We start from the raw sequence: 25,764 nt of genomic DNA, 5'->3' as shown, positions 1-25,764 counted from the left end.
TGGACTTCTTCCCACAGGACGTCGCTGCGGGACCTGTCGACTTGGCTGGGACTTCGGATACTGGACAGTCTGGTGGAGGAACGGCTGCAACTCCACAGATCGGTGGCGGAGAGCATGCTCGAGACCAGCAGCGTCCAGCTACGGTGGCTGCTGCGGAAGGCGCCACTTCGGGAGCGGCTGGAGGCGGACACAGACCTGGAGACGACCGGATCACGGGTAACATGGCCCTAGGGGCTGGGGTTAGTGTTCGGGGAAAACGGGGGAAGAAAAAGGGTAAGGGTAAAAAGAGACGGGGGGGCAGAGATTCTTCTTTGTCTTCCTCTTCCTCCTCTTCAACCTCTTCTTCCTCTTCTTCGTCTTCCTCCTCTGGGTCACGTCGGCGGGTGGAGGGAGAGGATCAGGCGCGAGAGGGCACAGATCGGGGCGCCCCTGCGCTCGTAGCGTTGTCAGAACTGTGGGAGAAAGTCCCTCGGTCACTGTGGCGCAAGATACGGAGACGCGCGTGCGTGGATATTTTCAAGCTACTAGAGGGCAGGGCGCGGGGCCGTAAAAAGAAGAGCAAAAAAGAGGGAGAAAAACCTAAAGTAGGCGCGATTTCACGGAACGTCCTTAACTGGACCCGGGCGTTTTTACGGCTCGCCAGCGTCTGGGGACAGGAGCGCCCACAGGATTACGGTCTGTTGTTGGCGTATGCAGATACCATTCTCGACTCTTGTCAGCGGTTCGGAGGATGGGCGTGGCTGAATTACGACGAGGCATTCCGAGACAAGATGGAGGAGAACCGGCATATGTCCTGGGGCACACAGGACATTAACCTCTGGCTCACCCATATGGCGAAGCCAGGAGGTGCGAGCACGGGACCGTTGGGAAAGCCGGTCTCGCAAGCGGCAGGGGGGACGCGTTCCTTTCGTACGCCCGGAGGACCAGGTGCCGGGGGCGGGCCAGGCCTATGCTGGCAATACAATAAATCAGTTTGCTCCTTCACCGATTGCCGTTTCCGACACGCTTGTTCCCTGTGCGGACAGGGTCACTCAGCTCTCAAGTGCCCCAAGAAGGGAGCCGGGTTACCTCCAGCCCCGGCTAAGTGAGCGAGGGTCCCGCGGGCTGCCCACCCCGGTAGAGATAGGCGCCATGCGTCCGTGGCTCGACCAGTATCGGGATTCACGGGCAGCGGATGTTCTGTTAAAGGGGTTCAGCGAGGGTTTTGTGATACCGTACGCGTTGCCATTAGCTAATGCGCAGACGGCCAACGCGTCCTCCGTTTCGCACCTGCAGGGGGAGGTCCGACGGAAGTTGACGGTGGAACTTGAACGGGGGTAGCCGGGCCTTTTCATGATCGACCATTTCCGGTGATGGTGGTGTCTCCCCTGGCGATCATACCTAAGAAAGAGCCGGGCAAATATCGATTGATACACAACTTATCCAGGCCGGCGGGGCGTTCGGTGAACGAAGGCATACCGCGGGACCTCTGTACGGTGCGATACGCGTCCTTTGACAGCGCACTTTGTCTCATTCGTCGAGCGTGGCCAGCGGCTTTAATGGCGAAGGTGGACATTGAATCCGCGTTTCGGTTGTTGCCGGTTCACCCGGCCTCGTATCCATTATTGGGTTTCCGGTTTGAGGGAGCCTTCTATTACGATCGATGTTTGCCTATGGGGTGTTCTATCTCCTGCGCCTTCTTTGAATTGTTCAGTTCCTTTTGCACTGGGTCACGGTGCAGCGCGCAGGAAGGGACTCGGTGGTTCATTATTTGGACGATTTTCTGTTTGTCGGGGGAGAGGACTCGGGCGATTGCGGGCTGTTGAAGACCACGTTTGAGGAACTAGCGGTGGAATTTGGGGTGCCGCTGGCGGCAGAAAAATCTGAGGGGCCTACTACGTGCCTCACATTCCTGGGGATCGAGATAGACACCGTAGCGATGGTGACTCGGCTTCCGGAGGGCAAGGTCTGGCAGTTGTTAGAGTCAATATCACTGGTACGGGGTGCTCGCAAGCCCACCTTGCGGTTAGTTCAGTCTCTATTAGGGTCTCTTAATTTTGCCTGTAGGGTTCTACATATGGGTCGCCCCTTTTCCCGTCGTCTAGCGGCAGCGACAGCCGGAGTGAGGGACCGCAGACACTTTGTGCGGATGTTGGCGGGGATCCGGGCAGACTTGCGGATGTGGTCACTTTTTCTTGAACGCTTCAACGGGTCTCTCCCAATTCAACAGCCCGAGGTGACTAATTTGGATCTAGAATTGCAGTCAGACGCGGCAGGTGGCATTGGTTTCGGGCTCTACTTCCAGGGAGAATGGTGCGCAGCAGCTTGGTCCAAGGCCTGGCGGCTGGCCGGTCTTACCCGTAATATCACGCTTCTGGAACTTTTTCCTTTGCTGGTGGCTTGTGAGTTGTGGCCCGACAGGTTACGGAATAGGCGAGTCGTGTTTTGGTGCGACAACATGGGGGTGGTGGAGGTGGTCAACCGGCAGGCGGCGAAATGCCTACGGGTGACGGCGTTGATGCGCGAGCTCGTCGTGCGCTGCCTACGTCTCAACCTTTTCATTCGGGCACGTCACGTTCCCGGAGTACAAAACAGACTAGCTGATGCTCTTTCTCGTTTCCACTTTTTGCAGTTTCGGCAGCTGGCGCCGGCAGCGAAGACGGTGGGATCGCAGATGCCGGAGCATTTGTGGAGCCTGGTGGAGAACGGATCTGGGGATTGCTACAAAACTCCATAGCCCCGTCTACGTGGGCCCGGTACAACCGAGGCTTCGCACTGGTGTCCAGATTCCTTCAGTCTCGGGGATGGACTCCGGGTCCTGTGTCGGAGATCCTGCTAGCGGATTTCCTAGCCTCGTCCCAGCTGCGGGGCTGTTCACGGAGCGCGGCGGCGGGCCATCTAGCGGGCTTTGCATTCTTTTGTAGGGCCCTCGGGTGGACTTGTCCTTCATCGGGATTTTTGCCGCGTCGAATGTTGGCGGCCTGGGGGAGGGTAGCCCCGCAAGGGCCCGACCCACGGCTGCCGATCACGCATGCCTTGCTAGTCACCCTTGCAAATGTCTTACCACAGGTGACGAACTCCGGTTACGAGACATGTTTGTTTCGGGCAGCTTTCTCGTTATCCTTTTTCGGAGCGCTCCGGGTGGGCGAGCTGCTCGTCCATCCGTCGGACGCGCGGGGTCTGCGAGGCCTACTAGGCAGGCAGGTGTGTATAGTCGGGAACACGTTGCGAGTTTTCATTGCGCGTTCAAAAACGGATCAGCTGGGCAGGGGGCGCACGTTAATCCTGCATCAGGTGGAGGGATGCACGTCTTGCCCCGTCCAATCTCTGGTTGCCTACATGGCGGTCCGTCCTCAGTCCGCCTTAGCGTTGATGGTGCACGAGAATGGCACCCGGCTCACGCGGTATCAATTACTGGCGGTGTTGCGTTTAGCATTGGGACTCTGCGGTGAGGATCCTGCTCGTTATGGCACTCATTCCTTTCGTATCGGGGCGGCTACAAGTGCCTTCGCGGCGGGGGTGCCCGAGGCGGTCATTCGGCGATTGGGTAGGTGGTCGTCGGATGCTTATCGAGGATATATCCGACCACCGGGTGCTGCTCGGGGGGATTCTCAGTCTGGAGGGTTGATTTAGTAGGGACATTACGGGATGGGATTGGGGGGTGTCTCGTAGGGGAGTGTTTATGGTGGGAAGGGGTCGCTGCCTGGCTCCCTTCTTACAAAATGGTAACTTAATTGCTGGGTTTGCTTTGCAGGTGTGGTGCAACGGGTCCTGTCGGTATGGATTATCGGGCACTCCTTTGTCCATTGGGCAGGGGAACGTGCCATAGTCCGGCCCGGCGGTCAACACTTGGGCCTCGGGCATCGCGGAGTGTTCGTGTCCTGGTGGGGACAGAGGGGCATGCGCTGGCACCAGTTGATGCATCTGCTGAACGACCTTCGGCGGCGTTCTCGGCGACCGGATCTACTGCTCCTTCACCTGGGGGGCAACGATGTCGACGCCCTTAGCGGAAAGCACCTTATAGACACAGTTATCGGGGACTTGGGGGTAGCTCAGGGATGGTTCCCGGAGACGCGACTGGTCTGGTCGGATATCATTCCTCGGCCGAGCCGGCTAGCGTCTCGGCGGTGGACCAGAGGGCTAGCTAAAGTAAATCGACAAGTGGGTCGATGGGTGGAGGCACGGGGCGGTATTCAGATAAGACACGATTGGGTCGACGTGTCTTGTTCGGGGCTGTTCTACAGAGATCGGGTGCATTTGTCGGATATAGGCAGTGATCTGTTGTTGGACGACTTCGCCACCTGTTGTGAGTGTGTGTTGGTTTCCTAGCCGCAGCTCTGTTACTTATCTTGTTTGGGGGGGGGCCTGTAACTCGTTACAGGCCTGTGGCGGTATCCCGAGCTACTGGCTAATGGGCTCATCAATGGATGAGCGGTGGGCCGGCTGGGAGCTGTGCCTGGTGGGTCGGATGACCCTGGATAATGGGGCATGTGGGGGACATGCCACCCCTCGGACCCTTGCTTAGATGGCGGGGTCGGGGGCCAATTACATCCAATGGTAGCTCGGGATCCAGGTCACAATGGTGATACCATTGTTATGGGTTATTGTTAATGTGTTATTTATGGTTGTTAATTTATATATACTTATGTATGTTAAAATGTTATATGAATATGTTTAATATTCAATAAACAGGGCTGCGGCCAGGTACTACCAACAAAAGTGTATTGTCTCATTGAGATAGGAAAGGTATGTTAGGAAGGGGGATAAAGTGTTAGATAGAAGCGGGTCACTCCAGGTCCCACTGTTATGAAAGCCCAAGAGCTAGTCTCGACGGGCGGCATTAACGCGGGACTGGGTGGCCCGCGGTGTCGCCCGTGGGACTAGCTGAGGCAGGGAAGGGGGGCGAGGTAGCGTGCCCGAGGGGGGGCGGTCCGCGTCGCAGCCGAGGGGGATTGTGGGTGGGAGGGATTAAAAGGCGGCACTCGGAGGACCCGAACAGTTTCGGTCCTCCAAAGCGGCTTTCCCACCCGCCCGCCCTTTGTTCTGAGGTGTAGGGTTGGTGAGACAGCGGTATCCCGAGCTACTGGCTAATGGGCTCATCAATGATGAGCAGTGGGCCGGCTGGGAGCTGTGCCTGGTGGGTCGGATGACCCTGGATAATGGGGCATGTGGGGGACATGCCACCCCTCGGACCCTTGCTTAGATGGCGGGGTCGGGGGCCAATTACATCCAATGGTAGCTCGGGATCCAGGTCACAATGGTGATACCATTGTTATGGGTTATTGTTAATGTGTTATTTATGGTTGTTAATTTATATATACTTATGTATGTTAAAATGTTATATGAATATGTTTAATATTCAATAAACAGGGCTGCGGCCAGGTACTACCAACAAAAGTGTATTGTCTCATTGAGATAGGAAAGGTATGTTAGGAAGGGGGATAAAGTGTTAGATAGAAGCGGGTCACTCCAGGTCCCGCTGTTATACCCTCTTCATGGTGTTTCTTAATGAAAAGTTGTAGCTATGATGCTACTGTTAGTCCTTTGCTTCCCCTTGTGGGTAATGTAGATTTTACCCCAGGATGAGAAAATGCAACTTTTCAGAGATGGGGTACACAAGGAATTTGCTTAATAGAACACTTGTTGTGGGAAGATGGACAGCCCCTGACCTTAGAAGATTTTCGCCAGCAAATGGCAACCCATCCCTCAGATTTTTTTGCATATTGTCAAGTTTCACATTATATGCATTCTCTGTGCTTGACCCACTTGTCTCCCACATTGAGCACTTAAGTAAGAGCTCTCCTACAGGGGGATGAGGAAGGTCAAGTATCCATATTGGGTCTCCATAAATTTTGCTTCAAGATCTTCCCCATAAAGATTTCACCTTGGTTCAAGCAGCATGGAAACGAGATTTAGGACCCTTATCCCAGTCACTTAATTTTCCTTTGTTGGTGTCGTATAGTGCTGCCCGATTCAGGAAAAGAAATTTCGATTCGATTAAGCCTATTGAATTGGTTTTTCGATTTGATTCGATTTTCCTGCCCAATTGGGTGTTTTTTTCAAACATCCTGGTGGGTTTATTTTATAGCTTCTTCACCCCCTTTGGCTCTCCTAACTAGAGAATGACACGGTGAAAAAATTGGTCCCCGTCACCGCCCCGTCCCCGTCTCACCATCCCCGTCACCGCCCCGTCCCCGTCTCACCATCCCCGTCACCGCCCCGTCCCCGTCTCACCATCCTCTTCACCGCCCCGTCACCGCCACTGCCACCCCATTCACCGCCCCGTCACCGCCACTGCAATCCTATTCACTTTTCTTTATTTACGTATAAAGGAAACATTCTTTAAAACTTTAAAACTTTAAAACTTAGTTAAATATTAGTTAATAACTATACAAAAACAAAACACGCAGAGAAAAAATTAATTAATATAAATTCTCAAAACTGACACATTTTGATCACTAAATTTAAAATAGTTATTTTTCATACAGTTTTTCAATCACTAATCTTCCACCACCCCTGGGGCTAGCAATGCAAAAACAAACACGACATGTACTTTAAATGCTGCCGTGATTAGCATAGTGACCGCGGCTACGGCTGCAAGTCTCCCCTCCCCCCAGCGATCACGGCAGGAGGGCACCCAACCCCTCCTGTAGACCCCCCCAACGGCCCTCCCGACAATCGCAGCAGAAGGGTACCCAACCCCTCCTGCCGGTCCTCCCAATGGCCTCCCCTAAGATCGCCGGCAGGAGGGTACCCAACCCCTCCTGCTGGACCCCCCCCAACGAACCCTCCCACCCCGGAACCCCCTTAGTCTTACTTTCCAAGTTGGACCGGACAGCTCCTCGCTCGTCTGGCCAGCAGGCCTGCCTCCGTCCAAATGAGGCGGGCCCGCCCCTACCCTGCCCAACCCACAGGATCCTAGGGCCTGATTGGTCTAGGCACCTAAAGCCACTCCCGCTATAGGAGGGGCCTTAGGTGCATGGGCCAATCAGGCCCTAGGATCCTGTGGGTTAGGCAGGGGAGGGGCGGGCCCGCCTCATTTGGACGGAGGCAGGCCTGCTGGCCAGACGAGCGAGGAGCTGTCCGGTCCAACTTGGAAAGTAAGACTAAGGGGGTTCCGGGGTGGGAGGGTTCGTTGGGGGGGGGTCCAGCAGGAGGGGTTGGGTACCCTCCTGCCGGCGATCTTAGGGGAGGCCATTGGGAGGCAGGGGAGGGGAGGGGCGGGCCCGCCTCATTTGGACGGAGGCAGGCCTGCTGGCCAGACGAGCGAGGAGCTGTCCGGTCCAACTTGGAAAGTAAGACTAAGGGGGTTCCGGGGTGGGAGGGTTCGTTGGGGGGGGGTCCAGCAGGAGGGGTTGGGTACCCTCCTGCCGGCGATCTTAGAGGAGGCCATTGGGAGGACCGGCAGGAGGGGTTGGGTACCCTTCTGCTGCGATTGGCAGGAAGGGTTGATCTGACAAATGAGGAGCACGGTGAAACACAGGTAAATAGCGGTTCCTAGAAGGGGGTACATTGGCCCGCGAGGACAAACCTGTTCACCGTTTCCGCGGTCGGTGAATGGCCTTGTCCCCGTCACCGCAGCGACTGCTAGTTTTCTTCCCCGTTTTCGGCGGTGACCCGCGGCTTAAATGCGGTGGCCGCGGGTAAACCGTCACCGTGTCATTCTCTACTCCTAACCACACTGGCGCTATGGTATAAACAAAATAAAGAAACAAAAAGGACTTTTCCTCTCTCTTTCCTAGCTCACATTTGCGGTCTAACACCAGCTCTAGCAGGATACACTTTTCAAATCTGACATATTATAATCACAAAACAAAAATAAAATTATTTTTCTACCTTTTGTTGTCTGGTCAATATTCAAATCTTGTTGGTCCCAGGCTCTGGTTGTCTTCTGATAACTTGCTTGCCAGGGTCTCCTTCTTTCTTCTTTCTGCATGCTAACCATCCATCTGCCATCTCTGTCCTCCCCTGCCATTTCCCTTCCCTCCCCCGGAGGTCTGGCATCTTTCCTTTTTTTCATCTCCATCCACAGATTCACCTTTTCTCAACTATCCTTTCATCCAGCATCTCTCCCTCCTTTCCCATCACCCCAGGGTCCACCATCTCTCCCTTTCTCTTCCCAACTACCCTCCTATCCAGTATCTCTATCCCCCCCTTCACACCGTCCCTTGTGTCCAACTTCTTTTCCTTTTTGTTCCTTCCTTCCCTAAATCCCATTGCCATCATCTCTCTCCCTCTCTATTTTTAGACCCATTATTTCTTCCGCCCCAAAGTCTAGCATATGCATGTCTCTTTGACCCTCCCTCCCTCCCTCCCTCCCTCCCTCCGTGTACTTCTACACCAGGGCCTCCCTCCCCTGAAGGTCTGTCCCCCCTGAAGGCCTGTGTCACCATCCCTGAAGGCCTGTTTTCCCCTTGAAGACCTGTTTCCCCCTTGAATGCCTGTCCCCTCATTAAGGCCTGCATCCCACCCCTGAAGGCCTGTCCCCCCCATGAAGACCTGTCCCCCCCATGAAGACCTGTCCCCCCCATGAAGACCTGTCCTCCCCCTTGAAGGCCTGTCACCCCCTTGAAGGCCAGGCACCCCCTTGAAGGCCAGTCACCCCCTTGAAGGCCAGTCACCCCCTTGAAGGCCAGTCACCCCTTTGAAGGCCTGTCACCCCTTTGAAGGCCTGTCACCCCCTTGAAGGCCTGTCACCCCCTTGAAGGCCTGTCACCCCCTTGAAGGCTTTCTACCCTATCCCTGAAGGCCTGCCTTCCTGTCCCCCCTGAAGGACTGCTCACTCCCCCCCTCCCCCCGGAAGGCCTGCGTGTTCCCCTGGCCTTCCGCTGGTGTTCGGCTTCCCCCCTGGTATCCCCGCACCATTTACCTTTGAGGAGCAGCCTGCAGACAAGATCGCGGTGCAAGCGATCTTTGCAAATTGCTTCAGAACTGTTTCCTCTGCCACGGTCCCGCCCCTCCTCTGATGTCAGAGGCAGGATTGCAGCGGAGGAAAAAGCTCTGAAGCAATTTGCAAAGATCGCTAGCACTGCGATCTTGTCTGCAGGCTGCTCCTCAAAGGTAAACGGTGCGGGGAGGCCAGTGGGGGGAAGCGGGAGGCAAGGGGGGGAAAACTGGACACCAGGGGGGGAAGCCGGACAGTAGCAATTCCCAACTGACCCTCACCCTCTAAAGCAGCTGCGGCAGTGTCCGGCCAGCAAGAGCAGCGCTGCTGCTCCTGTTTTAGGGGGCGAGGGGGGAGGGTCAGCCGAATCGGGAAGCTGATTTTTTTGTTTGTTTGTTTTAAATCGATTCGAATCGATTCACCCAAAGTGAATCAATGAACTGATTTGAATCGTGAATCGGGCAGCACTAGTGTTGTAAATTCCACAACTAGCACACAATGCAAAACAACAGAAATGTCAGTATAGAGTAGTCTACAGAGCATATGTCTCACAACATACAGTTTTTTTGATGGGTTGTGCAAACACATCACAATGTAATAAATGTCATCTGGCCCCTAATACTTTTTAGCATGGTATTTGGGGCTGCCTGAAAATACAAGCATTTTGGATGGCTTTCAGTACTTACAAAGGATCTTACAGTTGACCTTGATTTACTCAGAATTGGGAATTTTATTTCATGAAGCTCGTTATTTGGGTACTTTGAGCAGTGGGGACCGCAAAGGCCTTTTTGGTGGAGAAGAGCATCCTAAACTATTGGTTACAAGAGCAGCCTCCATCCTTTTGGTACTGGTGAAACAAATGACATGGCCTGATGCTAAGATAATCCTATGGGGTTCGTGGTTGCCACAAAAAAACGAAAGGTGTTTTTACAGGTCTGGGATAAATATATACAAACTCTTTCACCAAGAGCATGAAGTCAAACACTGAATGGATTTGTGAATTTACATTGATCCTGTTAGGCACATGCCTTATTCAGAGAAGGGAGGGGGTTGGGGGTTTAACTTTTCAGTGGGAATATACATATGCCATGTTTATATAGCTAGGGTGTGTTAAGAGCATCAACACCCTGGCCATTTAGACCTTTTGCAGGAGGGAGGATGAGATCTGGGCAGAATTTAGGAGGGGTTACTGGGATGATGCTGTAATACTATACTTGAGCCATTGGTTCACTATGTATTGTTGGAGCTGTATTTTCTATCAGTATTGTATAGTTGATGCACATTTGGTTCTTAAAAAAATAATTTTGATAAATGGAGAGCAACAGGCAATGAATTCTAAATTCTAGGTCCTTGATATGATATAGATACATAGAATGTCTTGAATATGTTTTGATGCTCTTGGAAAATAATAGCATTTGTTTTCTAAGCCTATATTTGTTGTCCCCTGATAATACCTGAATTTTAGATGCCATTTGGTCTGGGGCTATACCATATAAAATTTTGAAAACCATCACCCAGATTTTAAACTTCACATGCCTCCACTGGTAACCATTGTAGCCTTATCAAAAGCAGACCAATATTGTCAAATTTATGGCTTCCAGGATGATATTTTCAGTCTGTATTTTGTATTATCTGTGTAGAGCATCCAGAACAGATTCCATTACTATAATCAATCTGGGAGAACTGTAATATTAAAAGTAGTTAAAATATTTTCTAATTACTATTTTCTTAATAATATAAATGAAGACTTCACCACTTTACTTAACATTCAGAATCATGAACATATCTACTTGAACACCCAGAATCCTTGCAGAAGACTCCATCCTATAGTTAACAGTATTCACCTTAAAATTAAAAATAATTAAATAAATCGAGGACCAGATATTTTCGGATCTTCCAATCAATAAAGATTGTTTTTTGTCTCAATTTCAATTTATGCGATATAATCCAATCTTTTGTTGAACTCTCCTTTATCTTAGATATTTAGTGCTTCCTTGAGCACATGGGATTGGGAACATGATTGAACTATTATCTGCATAAATACACTTCCATCCCCAATTGCTTCAGATAATAAAACAAATACAATAGGTGGCTATAGCGATCCTTGTAGAGCCCCACATTTGGCTTGTCATGTTGTAGAGAGATTTCCAGTTGTTCAAATTTCACTCAATATGAAGAATATAATGTCTTGATCAACCAGATCAAAAGTGCTTGATAAGTCAAACTGGATTATTAAAGTTTCTAATCCTTGACTAAATAAGAATCTGCCTTGATTAATAATAGACTTTCTCAGAACTAAATCTCCCTTAGAAGCCAGACTGTAAGGGAAACCCGATAGAACTTTGTGTGCCCTGAGGGCTTAGTTGAGAAGTCCTGCATTATGATATGACTACTCTTAAAGGAAACCAAGACCCTGACTTTCTGCTGCTGTTGTATCTTTGGTTATTGCCAAATTTTCTTATACTGTAATAGGCTTCATTGAAATTTGTGCCTCATATATAGTAGCAAAAAGTATGTATAAGAGGAAAAAAAAATTGTTTGAATATTCATCAAAGAAACTAGAATGTTACCTTTCTGCCACTACTAGTCTATTTCTGTTGAATGCAGAGATGCTCGTGGAACATTTGGCTGAATTCCATTTACCACATTTATGCAGATAAGTACTGTGTTAGATTTCTTTGATCGTCTCCAGCAGATTCTTTTTTTGATTACAACTTTAAATACATTTTAAGTCTTGAACATTTATCATTGAATGCTGAACTGTGTTGATTAGCAGCAGTCAATATTAACTTTGTACTTTTTCAGTTTCATTTCACTTATTGTTACAGCACATTTTGCACTGCAAATTGCACTAACAGGAGGTAGTCCAGGGATGTTTCACAAGTGAACCCTATTTGGGTATACAAGGTGTCAACTTCACCTCATGGTTACTTAGCGTTAAGTTGTGTAAACTGAGGACTCTCCCTTCACATAATAATTATTAATATTATTTTTGTTACTGCTGTATTTCAGTAGTCTTACATTGTAAGCTCTATAATTGGCTGTCTGCTTTTTGCACTTTATTAAGGAAGGAATTTTCTTTGGACTAGTTTATCTTTATCATAAATTAGCTGAAGTTCGCATAGTGGAGTAACTTACAGAGGACCAGAGAAGAGTTGTAATGTGGAATATGATGAATATTCTCCACATCACCTGATTTGTTTCAAGAAGAAAGCTTGCCAAGTGCAGAAGGGATACTTTGCAATTCTTAAAAAAATGTATTTCTGCTGTTCCTTGACTTCTTTTTATGGTTTAGAGTTTTTAAGCTCTGTCTTTCCTTACACGTCTTCTCTTCCCTTAAGTCTTGCACTGCTTAGATGCCATAACAGCATTGTGTTGGTAAATTGCAGAGGCTTAATGTAACACATCCAGGCTTTTCTTCTTTTTGATTCAGGACTGATTTTCACGGCCCTCAGAATACAGATGGTCTGAGGGTGAAAACTGTTTTGAGTGTAGCACTTGAGATCATATACAGTAGACCACACACTCAGTTTTGGTGTGGAGGTAATATGTATTGCTCAGAACATGTCTTAATTTTTATTGCATCTCCCTTTTTGCTAGTTATCTTTCAATATCACATGGCTAAGAGATCTGAGCACTAAGGTGAACATAACTTAGTGGCTTATTTCTTCCCTACCGTAGGTACCTGTTTGCTTTACAAATAAAGCGAGACATAGCAGAGGAGAGACTGACCTGCGCTGACAATACAGCAGCACTCCTCATATCCCACCTTCTGCAATGTGAGTATTACCACCCTCTAATTACTTTCCAAAAGCTCAGCTAAAAACCCTATAAAAATGCCACTGTTGAAATGTTTTATCTGTTTAGCTTTAACACACTGTTTGAAAATCTGAAGTGTCAATCAGTGTTCCCGCTAAGTACTGAATTGATGTAAGTATGTATATATGCATATATACATACATACAGTATAAACACAAGGAGGTTGGGAAGAATTGTATGAACTATGGTCTGTATACTTTCCTTATTTGTTTGCTTTGGTTTGTGGCTATTCTGAATTTACTCAGATACTGGCTCTTTAGCACAGATTAAAAGGGAACAATGCTCCTCTTGTGTGAGTACCACTCTTTAAAATAAAAAAGAACAGTACAGAAACTTGTGAACACAGCAGATAAGGACCCCTTCACTGTCTACCAATTGCTTCCCCCAGTATTTGTTAGTAATGGTATTGAATGGTCTTTCTTTCTTTCTCTCTCCCTGCCCCCTCTTTTTTTATCTCTCTCTCCCTGCCCCTTCTTTCTTTCTTTTTGTCTTTCTCTCTCCCTGCTCCCCTTTCTTTCCTTATTTCTGTCTGTCTTTTTTATTTCTTTATTTTTTTTTCTCTCCCTGACCCTTCTTTCTTTCTTTCTCTCTCCCTGTCCCTTCTTCTTTCTTTTTTTTCTTTCTCTCTCCCTGACCCCTTCTTTCTTTCTTTCTTTTTCTTTCTCTCTCCCTGACCCCTTTCTGTCTCTTTTTCTTTCTTTTTTCTCTCTCCCTGACCCTTTCTGTCTGTCTTTTTCTTTCTTTCTTTTTCTCTCCCTACCCCCCTTCTTTCCTTCTTTCTGTCTGTCTTTTTCTTTCTTTCTTTCTCTCTCCCTGCCCCCTTCTTTCTTTTTTTCTTTCTCTCTCCCTGCCCCCTTTCTTTCCTTCTTTCTTTCTATCTTTTTCTCTCTCCCTGCCCCCCGAAGCCACTTCCACCATTGCCAAATGCCCCCAGCAAACACTTCCTCCTGTCTGCTCTTACTCTTATTTCCCAAATTATGTATTTTTCTCTTAGTTCCCTTCCTCCATTACAGCGCATGCTCCCTCTCTGAGTTCCTGTCACCTTCACAGCCTATTTCTTCTCCACTGCCAAATCTCCATTCCACGTTTCTGTCTCCTCCATTCCACGTTTCTGTCTCCATCAGTCTGTCACTCTTCCCTTTAGAACTTTCAGACACTTCTAGCTCTTCATTCTCTGTCCCAGCTATTAACCCTTTCAATTCACTTCATCCCTTCATAGTCCCCTCTATTCCTCCCATGACTTCAATCCCAACCTGTGCTTCACTCCCAACCGTGTGCTGGGCCCACAAGCCTCCTCCCCCCCCCCCCCCGGTGTCAATTCTGATGTCGGAGAGGAAGTTCCAGGCCAGCCAGGCAGCGATTTTGTGGCGTCAGGGAAGCAGGAAGAACGCAAAGGCAATGCGAGTCTATCGCAGTGCCCGGAATGGGCTCTGCGATCGACTTGCGTTGCCCTTGCGATCTACTTGGGCATTCCTGCTGTAAGCATATGGGGAGTACCCTGGGACGTATCAATTGTGGGGTCCCAGTCCATATTGAAATCATCTCTGACCACCATAGGAATCTTCTCAAATGATAAGAAGTTGGACAATAGAGTGGTAAAAGCATTTACCATACATGTTTGATGCATAGACATTACACAAAATAAGTGGACTTTCATTAACATTCACAGGGACTATAAGAAATCTATCCAAAGGGTCCTTTACAACTTTATGACAGTGAATATCTAATCCTTTACGATAAAGAATATTCACTTCAGCTCTTCTAGCTACTGCCGGTACCTCAAGCACATGACATACCCACCATTGCTTAAGTTTCTCATGCTCCTTGGTATCAAGATGGGTTTCCTGAAGGAATGCAGTGGAACCCCTATGTCATTGTAAAGCCTGGAGAATTTTAGTGCATTTGATGAGAAAGGAAATCCCCCCCCCCTCAAAACACAAAAACAATGTCAACACACCCAAGTTCAATTATGGGAACCATCTCACTTGCCAGATATAAAATAATGCATTGTATACATATAAAAAGTAGAGAAAAAGACCTCAGTTCGTCTTCATAGGTCAGAAAAAATTCCACTTTGATCTTTAAACAGTTGGAATATTCAAGCACAAAAACCTGCCAGTAGGAAAATCCCATTAATTGGGAAAAAAGATTCACATTGTCGAACAATTCTGTCAAAGAAGCAAACACAGTGACCAAATGTGTAGTTAGCTGTATTCCACCAAAACTGTATCTTCAAAGCTTGACCTGGAAAAACACTGTCTATGCCAGAAATCAAGAACAATACTGGTTTAATACTAGATTAAAACCCAACAGGGACTTCCCATTTCTCCTATAGCTGCATCAAGGGTATTTACTTCATACTTCACAGTTTACTAAATTTCTTAAAATGGAAGAGCATAGTGATGAGACCAGCAGTGAATCAGTAAGAGACTTCAAAAGCACTTTAGTGGTCACAGTCTTAAATACATGTATGTGGCCCTCATAGACCAAACGCAAATGTGCTGGGTAGAGCAGAGCACAAGAGGTCTTTGCGCATATTTGAGAGCACATGGAAACAAAAGCCTTGTGCTTTGCTGCAATCAGGATGGAATAATCCTGGAAACATAGGATTTTCTTATTTTGATATTCCAGGGCCTTACTGTCATTCAAGGCCTGCAAAGTGACCTACTTATGTACAGAGTTCTTTTGAATAACAAAACCCAATAAGAAAGAATAGCAAAACACAATCAACTAAAGATTCTTTCACAGATATTAATAGGAAAGTAGACCGGTTGAAATGTTTAAAGCTTCAAAAAATTTTTGTGAAAAGAAAGTTCTCAGTTATCACAACTCATGAATGGGACAAAGCCCCTAAACTGGAGCTGACATTTAGTAAACCCAAATAGGGTAATAACTTGTGAAACATCCCTGGACTTCTCATAAATGTGTACAATGTGTTTGGTATAGTGCCTTTAACGTGAACTCAAAGGAGCATGCAGAGTCATTAGGAAACTCTGTACATGACATTATCCCAGGATAAGCAGGCAGCATATTCTCTACATGTGGGTGACGTCATCCATGGAGCCCCGTCGCGGACAGCTTTTCAAGCAAACTTGATTGAAGATCTCAAAGTTTGCTAGTGCTGCGCATGGATGCGTGCCTTCCTGCGCCACTAGAGGGCGCATCCCCTCCTCGTGGTCCTTCAGTTCTTATTTTTCCGCGGAGCCAGAAAGCCCTGTCTCTCTTCTCTGCGTTCTCTAAGTGCCTTTCTAGCACCGTGGCTTCTTTGTTTTACTCGGGAGTCGCTGTGCGCGTTTTTCATTGCTTAATTTACTTGTATTTCGTTTTTTGTTTTTTCGGTTCGGCGACCAGGGGCTCCCGGTTCGCCGTGGCCGCTTGGTCTCGAGTGGCTGCGGCCGTCCTACCTTATGTCTCAGCCTCTCACCGGGTATAAGAAGTGCTCCCAGTGCGGTCGGGTTATCTCCATCACTGACCCGCACCACTGGTGTATCCTGTGCCTGGGTGCTGATCACCCAACGGATTCCTGTCCTCGATGTGCCACGCATCAATCTCGGGCTCTTCGGCTACGTAGGGCCAGGATTGCGGAGCTTTTCGCCATGGAAGCTGCTCCTGCTTCGACCCCGGTCTCGGCCTTGACCTCGGCTTCGGCCTCGGTCTCGACGTTGGCCTCGAAGACTTCGGCCCCGGGCAAGTCTCCCTCGACCTCGAAGGCCTCGGGGGGCCTCGACCTCTAAGACCTCTGCTCTGGGTAAGTCCCCTCTTCCTCCTTAAGGTTCAGCTCAGCTTCCTCCTTCAGGTTCAGCTCAGCCTTCCTCGGAGTCTCTGGCCATCCAGGCGGTGAGTGTAGTCCCGCTGGCCTCGACAAGACCACCCTCCAAACCCTCCAAGCGTGCTTCCACCACATGGGAATACTCATCCTCAAGGTCGGCCTCGGTGGAACGCACTGCTGCACCTGCCAGGCCGAATATGATCACGGTGCCGATGCTTGAGGAGGTACTGTAGGCTATCATCTCCTCGGAGCTCTCCTCGGCGTTGGCTCAGTTTGCTCTGGCCTCAACCTCACGCGCTGTGGACCAGCCTGAGCGTCACGCCGAGGTTTCTCAAGGCAAGGCACGTCGATCTCAGCGTCTGTCCTCTTCGGATTCCTTGTCTCTTCCATCGAGGCAAGTTTCTCCCTCGAGCCGGCCTTGGTCGAGGCACCGGTCGAGGCGCCTTGCGAAGCGTCCTTGGGACTCCCCCCCCAGGCGGGACAGGACTCCGGGTCCTCGCACTACTGGCTCCATTAAGACCTCGGACCTCACTCTGTCCAACCCAAGTCTGTTGAGGTTGCTGGTCCGGTTGGATTCCCCTATTCGGGAGGAGCCTGCCTCGGGGGACCCAGGCTCGTTTTCCCGAGGCTAATCTTCGGGCCGAGGTTCTCCGGGGCACCGTCCTTGGACCTCGACGGTCCATGCCTCGCGGTCCTCCTCTCCGGGGACTTCGAGGCGCAAGCTCTCATCGATGCCTCCTTGTTCTTTCAGCGTGGCTTCCTCGGTGTCCATGCAGGTGGATACGGATGTTCCCCCACAGTATTCTAGGGAGGCTTCCCCCTCCTTTTCGGCTGCCCTGCGGTCTTGTTCCACCACTCCACAGGGGAGCACTCTGAGAGCAGGCCCTCTTCCTTCACTCGATTTGTGCAGGATATGGGGAAGGCCTTGCACCTGGACCTTCAGGCAGATTTCAGATATACCAAGGAGTATTTGGAGGAGATGGAGCTTCCATACCCTCCTAGGGAATCCTTGCGGCTGCCTCTGAATCATGTGTTGCAACAGACTTTCTTTCGCAATCTGGAGACGCCTTACGCTATTCCGGCTATTCTTTCCAAAATGGAGTCTCGGTACCGGACTGTGCCTTGCAAAGGGTTTGAGAAGGTGCAGCTCTCTCACCAGTCCTTGGTAGTGGAGTCTACCCTTAAAAAGTCTCACCCGTCCAAGGTCTATGCTGCTGTCTCGCCAGGCCGGGAGGGCAGGACGATGAACAAGTTCGGGAGGCGTCTCTATCAGAACTCCATGATGGCGAACCGAGTCCTGAATTATAACTTTACTTTTACTTCTTATCTCAAGTGGTGCATCAAGTCCCTACCATCTTTCGAGGACGCTTTGCCCTCTTCGCGCCATGCGGAGTTCCGGCGGCTTGTGGATACACTGTCGCAGCTTCGGTTGTACATGTTTCAGACCTCCTATGATTCATTTGAGCTGTCGTCTAGGGTCTTGGCCTTTGAGGTGGCGATGCGTCACAAGTTATTACCCTATTTGGCTATATATATATATAAGGCTCTGCATTATCGATATGGACCCGAACCTGCAGGACAGATTGGCCAATCTCCCATGATTGGGCAACGAATTGTTTGATGATTCCATTGAGGCTGCCACAAAACGCCTCTCCGAACACGAATGCTCCTTCGCTTCCCTGGTCCGGGCTAAGGTGAAACCCGCCCCGCCCAAGACCTACCGGCTGCCTCCCTGGCAGTATCCACAGAAGTCCACGCCGGCATTTTCTCGCCCTCCGCCCCGACGTCCGCAGCAGCAGAGGGCTTCTCCTAAGCCCCAGACCCCTGCTGCGCCTAAGCAGAGGCTGTCCTTTTCACTGGCACGGCGGGAGGGGGTTGGCCCCTTCCTCCTTGGGTGTTCCCCCTCTTCCCATTGTGGGTCATCTCCGCGCCTTTTATCAGCGTTGGGCGGAGATCACTGCGGACACTTGGGTCCTCTCCATCATTCGGGAGGGGTACTCCTTCAACTTCCGGGCTTTGCATCCAGACAGACCTCCCAGAGAGTCTCTTTCCGACAGGTCGCAACTTCCTTTGCTTCTTTTGGAAGCGCGGGCCCTCCTTCGCCTGCGGGCTGTGGAATAGGTTCCCCCTTGCCAACGGGGCTGCAGGGTTTATTCTCGGTACTTCCTGATACCCAAAAAGATCGGGGACCTTCGTCCCATTCTGGATCTGCGGAAACTGAACAAGTTCCTGGTTCAGGAGAAGTTGCGCATGCTTTCGCTTCCCATTTTGTATCCCTTGATGGACGAGGGGGACTGGTTGTTTTCCCTGGACCTGAAAGAAGCCTACACTCACATCCCGATACATCCGGCTACTCAGCGGTTTCTCCGCTTTCAAGTCGGGAGCCTCCAATTGCAGTATCGAGTCCTCCCATTCGGGCTTGCTTCATCTCCACGGGTCTTCACGAAGTGCCTCGTGGTGGTCGCAGTGGCCCTGCGGTCGCAGAGCCTTCAGGTTTTCCCATACCTCGACGCTTGGCTTATCAAAGCCTCGTCAAGGGAGGGGGTTATTTCAACGACCCGTCAGACTATTATCTTCCTTCAGCGTCTGGGGTTCGAGATCAACTTCCCCAAGTCTTAGTTGTGCCCTTGTCAGTCCCTGCAGTTTATCGGGACCGTGCTCGACACGCTCCGCCTCCGGTCGTTTCTGACGCCGCCTCGGCAGGCTGTACTCCTGCGGCTGTGTCAGCTGGTGGCTCAGCGAGATTCGGTCTCGGCCAAGCAGATGATGATTCTCCTGGGACACATGGCCTCCACCGTTCACGTCATGCCACTTGCCCGGTTGCATCTTCGGGTTCCTCAGTGAACTCTGGCATCTCAGTGGCGGCAGGATCGGGATCCCGCTTCTCAGCACATTGCGGTGACTCCCTCCTTGAAACGCTCGCTCCGTGGGTGGGCCAACTCTTCCAATCTGTCCAGAGGTTTACTCTTTCTCATGCCCCCGCATCAGAAGGTTCTGACAACGGACTCCTCGGAGTACGCTTGGGGAGTGCACATCAACGGCTTGCAGACTCAGGGTCTTTGATCAAGTGCGAACCGTCGCTGCCACATCAACTTGCTAGAGCTCTGGGCCATCTTCAATGCCATGGTAGCTTTTCATCATTTGCTGCAGGATTCAGTTGTCCTGGTGCGTACGGACAACCAGGTGGCGATGTATTATGTGAACAAGCAAGGGGATACAGGTTTCCTATTGCTTTGCAGGGAAGCCCTTCGTCTTTGGCAGTGGGTGTTGTGCCACAACATCTTCCTTTGGGCGGTGTATATCCAGGGCGAGCGGAATTGTCTGGCGGACAAGTTGAGCCGTCTGCTTCAGCCGCACGAGTGGTCGCTCCATTCTCGAACTCTGCGACAGGTGTTTGTTCGATGGGAGACTCCGCAGATAGATCTGTTCGCTTCGCCCCTCAATCACAAGTTGCCTCGTTTCTGCTCTAGGATATACTCCCCGGATCGTCTCGAGGCAGATGCTTTCCTTCTCAATTGGACGGAAGGGTTCCTCTATGCGTTCCCTCCCTTTCCTCTGATTCTCCACACGCTAGTGCATCTCAAGTCGGTCCGCGCCACCATGATCTTGATAGCTCCTTGGTGGCCCCGGCAACCGTGGTTCTCCCTGCTCCTGCAGCTCAGTGTCAGGGAACCTCTGCTACTACCTGTTTTTCCTTCTCTGCTGTGTCAGAGTCGGGGTTCCCAATCTGCAGTCGCTCCACTTAACAGCTTGGTTCCTCTCCACGTGCCTCCCTCCTTAAGTTTCTCCCAGTTGGTGAGGGATGTTCTAGAGGCCTCTAGGAAGAGCTCTACTTGTCAATGCTATTCTCAGAAATGGACCAGATTTGCGGCGTGGTGTGCTGAACACCGCATGGATCCGTCCTCAGCCTCCTTGTCTTCTGTGCTGGATTATCTGTTCCACTTGTCTCGGTCTGGCCTCAAATCGACATCTATTCGAGTCCACCTCAGTACGATTGCTGCCTTTCATCAACCGCTTGATGGGAAACCGCTCTCTGTCCATCCGGTGGTTTCCCGCTTTATGAAGGGCCTTTTCAATGTTCATCCTCATCTCAAGCCCCCTTTGGTGGTTTGGGATCTTAATGTGGTTCTGGCTCATTTGATGAAACCTCCGTTTGAGCCCATTGATAAGACTCCTTTGAAGTTTCTCACTTGGAAGGTGGTGTTCTTAGTTGCTCTCACGTCTGCTCGCAGTGTCAGTGAGCTGCAAGCGCTTGTTGCGGATCCGCCTTTTACTGTATTCCATCATGACAAGGTGGTCCTTCGTACTCATCCTAAGTTCTTGCCTAAGGTGATTTCGGATTTCCACCTCAACCAATCCATTGTTCTTCCAGTGTTTTTTCCGAAGCCCCACTTGCATCCTAGCGAGGTGGTGCTTCACACACTTGACTGTAAGAGGACGTTAGCCTTTTACCTGTGACGCACCGAGTCTCATCGGAGGGCTCCTCAATTTTTCATCTCTTTTGACCCTAATCGGTTGGGCCGCCCTGTTTCCAAGCGCACCTTATCCAACTGGTTGGCTGCTTGTATTTCCTTTTGCTACGCTCAGGCTGGTCTCTCGCTGCAAGGTCGGGTCACGGGACATAGAGTCCGAGCAATGGCGGCGTTGGTCGCTTTCCTCAGGTCCACGCCTATTGAGGAGATCTGCAAGGCTGCCACTTGGTCTTCGGTTCAAACCTTCACCTCTCACTACTATCTGGATGCCTTTTCCAGGTGCAATGGCCAGTTTGGCCAGTCGGTTTGGGTAATCTGTTTTCTTAAATTGCCAACTTTCCCTCCATCCCCTTTTTGGTAAACTTGGAGGTCACCCACATGTAGAAAATATGCTGCCTGCTTGCCCTGGGATAAAGCACAGTTACTTACCGTAACAGGTGTTATTCTCGCAACCCTCCCACCTCACTGGGTTGGCTTTTTTGCTAGCTAGCTGAACTGAAGACCACGAGGAGGGGATGCGCCCTCTAGTGGAGCAGGAAGGCACGCATGCGTGGGCAGCACTAGCAAACTTTGAGATCTTCAATCAAGTTTGCTTGAAAAGCTGTCCGCGACGGGGCTCAGTGGATGACGTCACCCACATGTAGAGAATATCTGCCTGCTGTCCCTGGATAACACTTGTTACGGTAAGTAACTGTGCTTTATTGAAATAAATTCCATGTGTGATCTTGGAAGTTTTGCCCAGTGGATTTTTGAGATTTTGTTATAATTGGACATGGCATGGTTATTAGATGCCAAATAAACTGAATTTCATTTTTGGGCGATAGCGATTGAAATTTTTGTTGAAGGAAATACACTTTTTTTTTTACACGTTTAATGCACTATATCAAACACATTGTGCACGTTTGAGAGAATTCTAGGGATGTTTCACAAGTTATTACCCTATTTGGATTTACTAAGTGTCAGCTCTGGTTTAGGGGCTTTGTCCCTATTTGTGAGCTGTGAGTAACCGAGGACTCTCTTTTCACAAAAAAATTGTTTGAAACTTTAAAAATTTCAGCCGGTCTACTTTCCTATTAATATATCCGAAAGAATCTGTAGTCGATTATGTGCAGAGTTCAGCAGCCTTAAAGTCACTACACATGGTTGGTCATGCTCTCCTCCCTGTGCTCCAAGTCTGTGTGCTCTCCATTGTTTCACTGGCCCAAGGTGTAACAACTGAGTAAACAGGGCTTCCAAGAACCCAAATGTTCCAAGTATTTTACTGCTTCAGGGATTCCAATAAGCCACAGATAGTGTCAGACCTGTTTTCTAGGTCATCTACCTTCTGCTCCAGTGCCATTATATGTTTCCGAAAATGCTCCTGTTCCATGGATTTGAGTTAAGTCTCTAATGCATCTATATGATGCAGGTGGGTGTCCATTTCTAATCGCATGCTATCTAAGTACTCATATGCAGAATCAATTCAGTCCTGAAGCTGCTGCAGCTTTTTAGCCAATACCTCTTCCATTGCCAATCAAACTTCAGTGACTAATTCTGCTATCTAGGCTGAACTGATAAAAGGGCTTGGCGGGGACTCTTGGTCTGCCTTCTTGGGCTCCACTTTTCACACACTCTCCTTGTTCTTCTGCACCAGTTTAGCCACCATCTGAATGCACTTGATCACTAATGTGCAAGCCAGTGATTAAGACTGTCAGCCCATAGGTAATAGCAAAATTAATGTTCCAGATGCAAAATTGGATTAAAGAGAAGGGGAAATGGAGGAGTCGAGCAAATCATCCTCTGCTCTTGCTCAAGGCGTCATGTGATCTCTTCCATTTTGTATTTTTATTTATTAATGTTCACAGCTACCATACCTGAGGCACAGTAACACCATTACATAAGCTAATGTAAACCGATCTGAGTTGACTATCCAATCATTAGTAGCGGTATAGAAGCTTTCAATAAACAATATTACTTTATCTTAAACTATGAATGAAACTCTTTTCTATTCTGTGTTGCCTGGCCATTTAGCTTTTACAGTTAGGTTGGTTCGGTTTCTGCTTTCCTTGTCTCGGCTCTCTTGCCAAAGCTTCATGCCCATTTGTCATTTTCTCTCTTCGTTTTCATGTCAGCTTTTAATTATTTTTTTTTCTTCCTCTGTAAATATTTATTTTCTTACATTCAGTCTTCAAGGTCCCTTTTTTACTGTCTACCTACAGCTGTCACCTTTTTCCCCCTCACCCTGGCTTTTTTATTTCATTCCTTTTATTCTCCAGTCTCTCATTAACTCTATCCTCCTTTCTCTCCCCATCCACCCTGTGTCTGCCGTTTTTCTTTTCCTTCCTTAACTAGCATCTATCCTCTTTACTTAACTCTCCATTGTTTCAGGTACAAAAAAATTCATTTCTGAGCCCACTAGAGACCAGAAGCTATATTTATATGCAGTATGTAAGCCTCTTTGATTGTAACATAGAAAGGTGGTATATAAAATCTTTTCCCTCTTCCATGCTGTAATCTAGCATCTGCCCTCTTTCTCTTTCACTTTCTTCAAGCATCCACCTTCTCCCCGCCCTTCCTAAACCCCTGCTGCCATTTTCCCAGACTTGCAGCAGCAGAGGCAAAACAAAATACAGCCATCACAAGACCACACTGTGCAAACCCACAGCTACTGGTTCTGCCCTGGAACAAAAAAATCTGAGGGATTGGAACTGACAGTTGGGCATACAGTGCAGTCCCATGATGGCTGTATTTTGTTTTGCTACTGCTGGTCTTAGAAACCAGCAATAAGAGGTAGTGGGGCAGCTACCTCTGTACCTGCTGTGGGACTGTCAAGAAATGCTGCGTGAAAAAACAAAAAGGTGAAAAAACCCTAAAATTGTCAAAAACCCTGAATAAAATACCAAAAAATTGGCAAATTATATGGGGAGAGAGACACCTCTCACCATATACCCCAAGGAGAGGAGGGTGATATGATAAAAGTAATTACTTAACTATATTTCACCTGACATTAATTTCTATGAAAGAGACCTCGGTACTGGGGAATTGAAATAGATAAATCAGATTTGCAACAGTATCCCCTGGGCTGACAACTCGTATGTGGACAATCACTGCATCCCAAGAGAGTGCACCCCATACATCATAATGTCTCTACCTTTTGGTGATAATATGAAGCAAAAAAATCAAACGCTAACTCTAAACAAAACAGTGAAAAAATATATATTCATGTATCATTCACTCCCCTTTCTCTCATGGGAAAAGTCTTCAATTTTCAGTTAGCTACACATGCTGTTTATATATCCATGAGTGCAATGAGAAAATATTTATTTAAATGTCCAACACATGAAAACTTAAAATGTCCAAAACATTAGACTTATCTGTGTTGAAAGGAAAGTCCGTAATTTGCCCAACAGAGCTCTGTTTTGCTGTTTTCTTCAGGAACAGAACCCCTTCTTTATCACATCTGCCAAAACATTGCACATTCAAGACAGTAGGAAAAACCTATCCGGAAAAAAGGCATCGGAGGTGAGCTCTCAACGGATTTTACTCCCTCCGTAGCCCAAAGTTTCAAATAGTTAATGGTGATTGAAAAAAATCAGACACAGTTAAAAAGTCCCGCGAAAGGCAAACGCACTCCCTGGAGCTTGATGATGTCATCAACAAACTTTATTGAACAAAATATCAATGCACAATAGGAACATCCTACTAAACATAAGATTTTCATATAAAACTTATGAAAAAATTAAAAATTGAATGAATAGTATTAAATGGGCAAAGATATCCTAAGATCATGTAAAAAAACACCGGTCCACGTTCTTATTCTTCAAAGCAAACATGATGACATGGGTCAACCACCTACTATCTACAGGAAACTTCCCACCAGAGCAAGGACATATTCTGATAACCCCAATTATAAAAAACGCAAAAGAATCACCAAATTCCCCATCTAATTACAGACCGATCGCAAACATCCCCCTTTTCACCAAAATAGCAGAAGGGGTGGTAAAAACTGAACTCTCCACATACCTAGAAAAATTCAACATCCTCAGCGACAATCAATCAGGCTTTCGCACGGACCACAGCACCGAAACCATAATAGCATCCCTCCTCGACTATCTTCACACGCTCTTCAGTCTAGGCTCAAGTGCCTTGATCATACAGCTAGACCTAAGCAGTGCCTTTGACCTGGTCGACCACACCATACTCCTCGAATGCCTGGCACACATTGGCATATCCGATCAGGTCCTCAACTGGTTCCAGGGGTTCCTAAAAAATAGATCCTACAAGGTACTCAAGGACAACACTATCTCACATAGCTGGGACAACACCTGTGGCGTCCCGCAGGGCTCCCCCCTATCCCCCGCTCTATTCAACATCTACCTGGCCTCCCTAGGCAACCTCCTTCACACCCTCAAACTCAAATTTTTCATCTATGCAGACGACATCACAATAGCCATCCCCCTTACCAATTTCACACCAGAACTACTTGACTACATTACAAATATTTTCAACCAGATTGAACGTTGGATGCTATCGTTCAGGCTGAAACTAAACCCGGACAAAACAAAATTTTTTCTAGCCACCCCCAAGGAAAAAATCAAAAACACCACAATTCATCTGAAAGGAATGACTTTCCCCCTAGAACCTACCTTAAAAATACTGGGAGTCATCCTAGACAAAAACCTATCCTTAGAAAACAACACAGACCTCATTGTCAGGAAATGTTTCATGGTACTTTGGAAACTCCGTACCATAAAAAAATTCTTCAATGACACCTCCTTCCGCCTACTAGTACAATCCTCCATTCTCAGCATTCTGGACTACTGCAACATTATCTATCTGAGCGCCACAAAGAAAACCACCAG

At 48.6% G+C, this 25,764-nt stretch overlaps 1 protein-coding gene across 1 annotated transcript in view; it reads left to right on the top strand.

Annotated features, from left to right (window-relative positions):
* FARP2 (FERM, ARH/RhoGEF and pleckstrin domain protein 2) overlaps nt 1-25,764 on the top strand; it is an 818,436-nt gene that overhangs the window by 241,656 nt on the left and 551,016 nt on the right. Inside the window, exon 6 of the mRNA XM_033957823.1 lies at nt 12,545-12,642. Coding sequence (XP_033813714.1) covers nt 12,545-12,642 — 98 coding nt within the window. The remainder of the gene's footprint in view (nt 1-12,544; nt 12,643-25,764) is intronic.

Source organism: Geotrypetes seraphini, chromosome 9 (assembly GCF_902459505.1).
Source record: "Geotrypetes seraphini chromosome 9, aGeoSer1.1, whole genome shotgun sequence".
Classification (NCBI taxonomy): Eukaryota; Metazoa; Chordata; class Amphibia; order Gymnophiona; family Dermophiidae; genus Geotrypetes; species Geotrypetes seraphini.
Note: the sequence above shows the minus strand (reverse complement) of the source record. Positions and strands in the feature narration are given on the sequence as shown.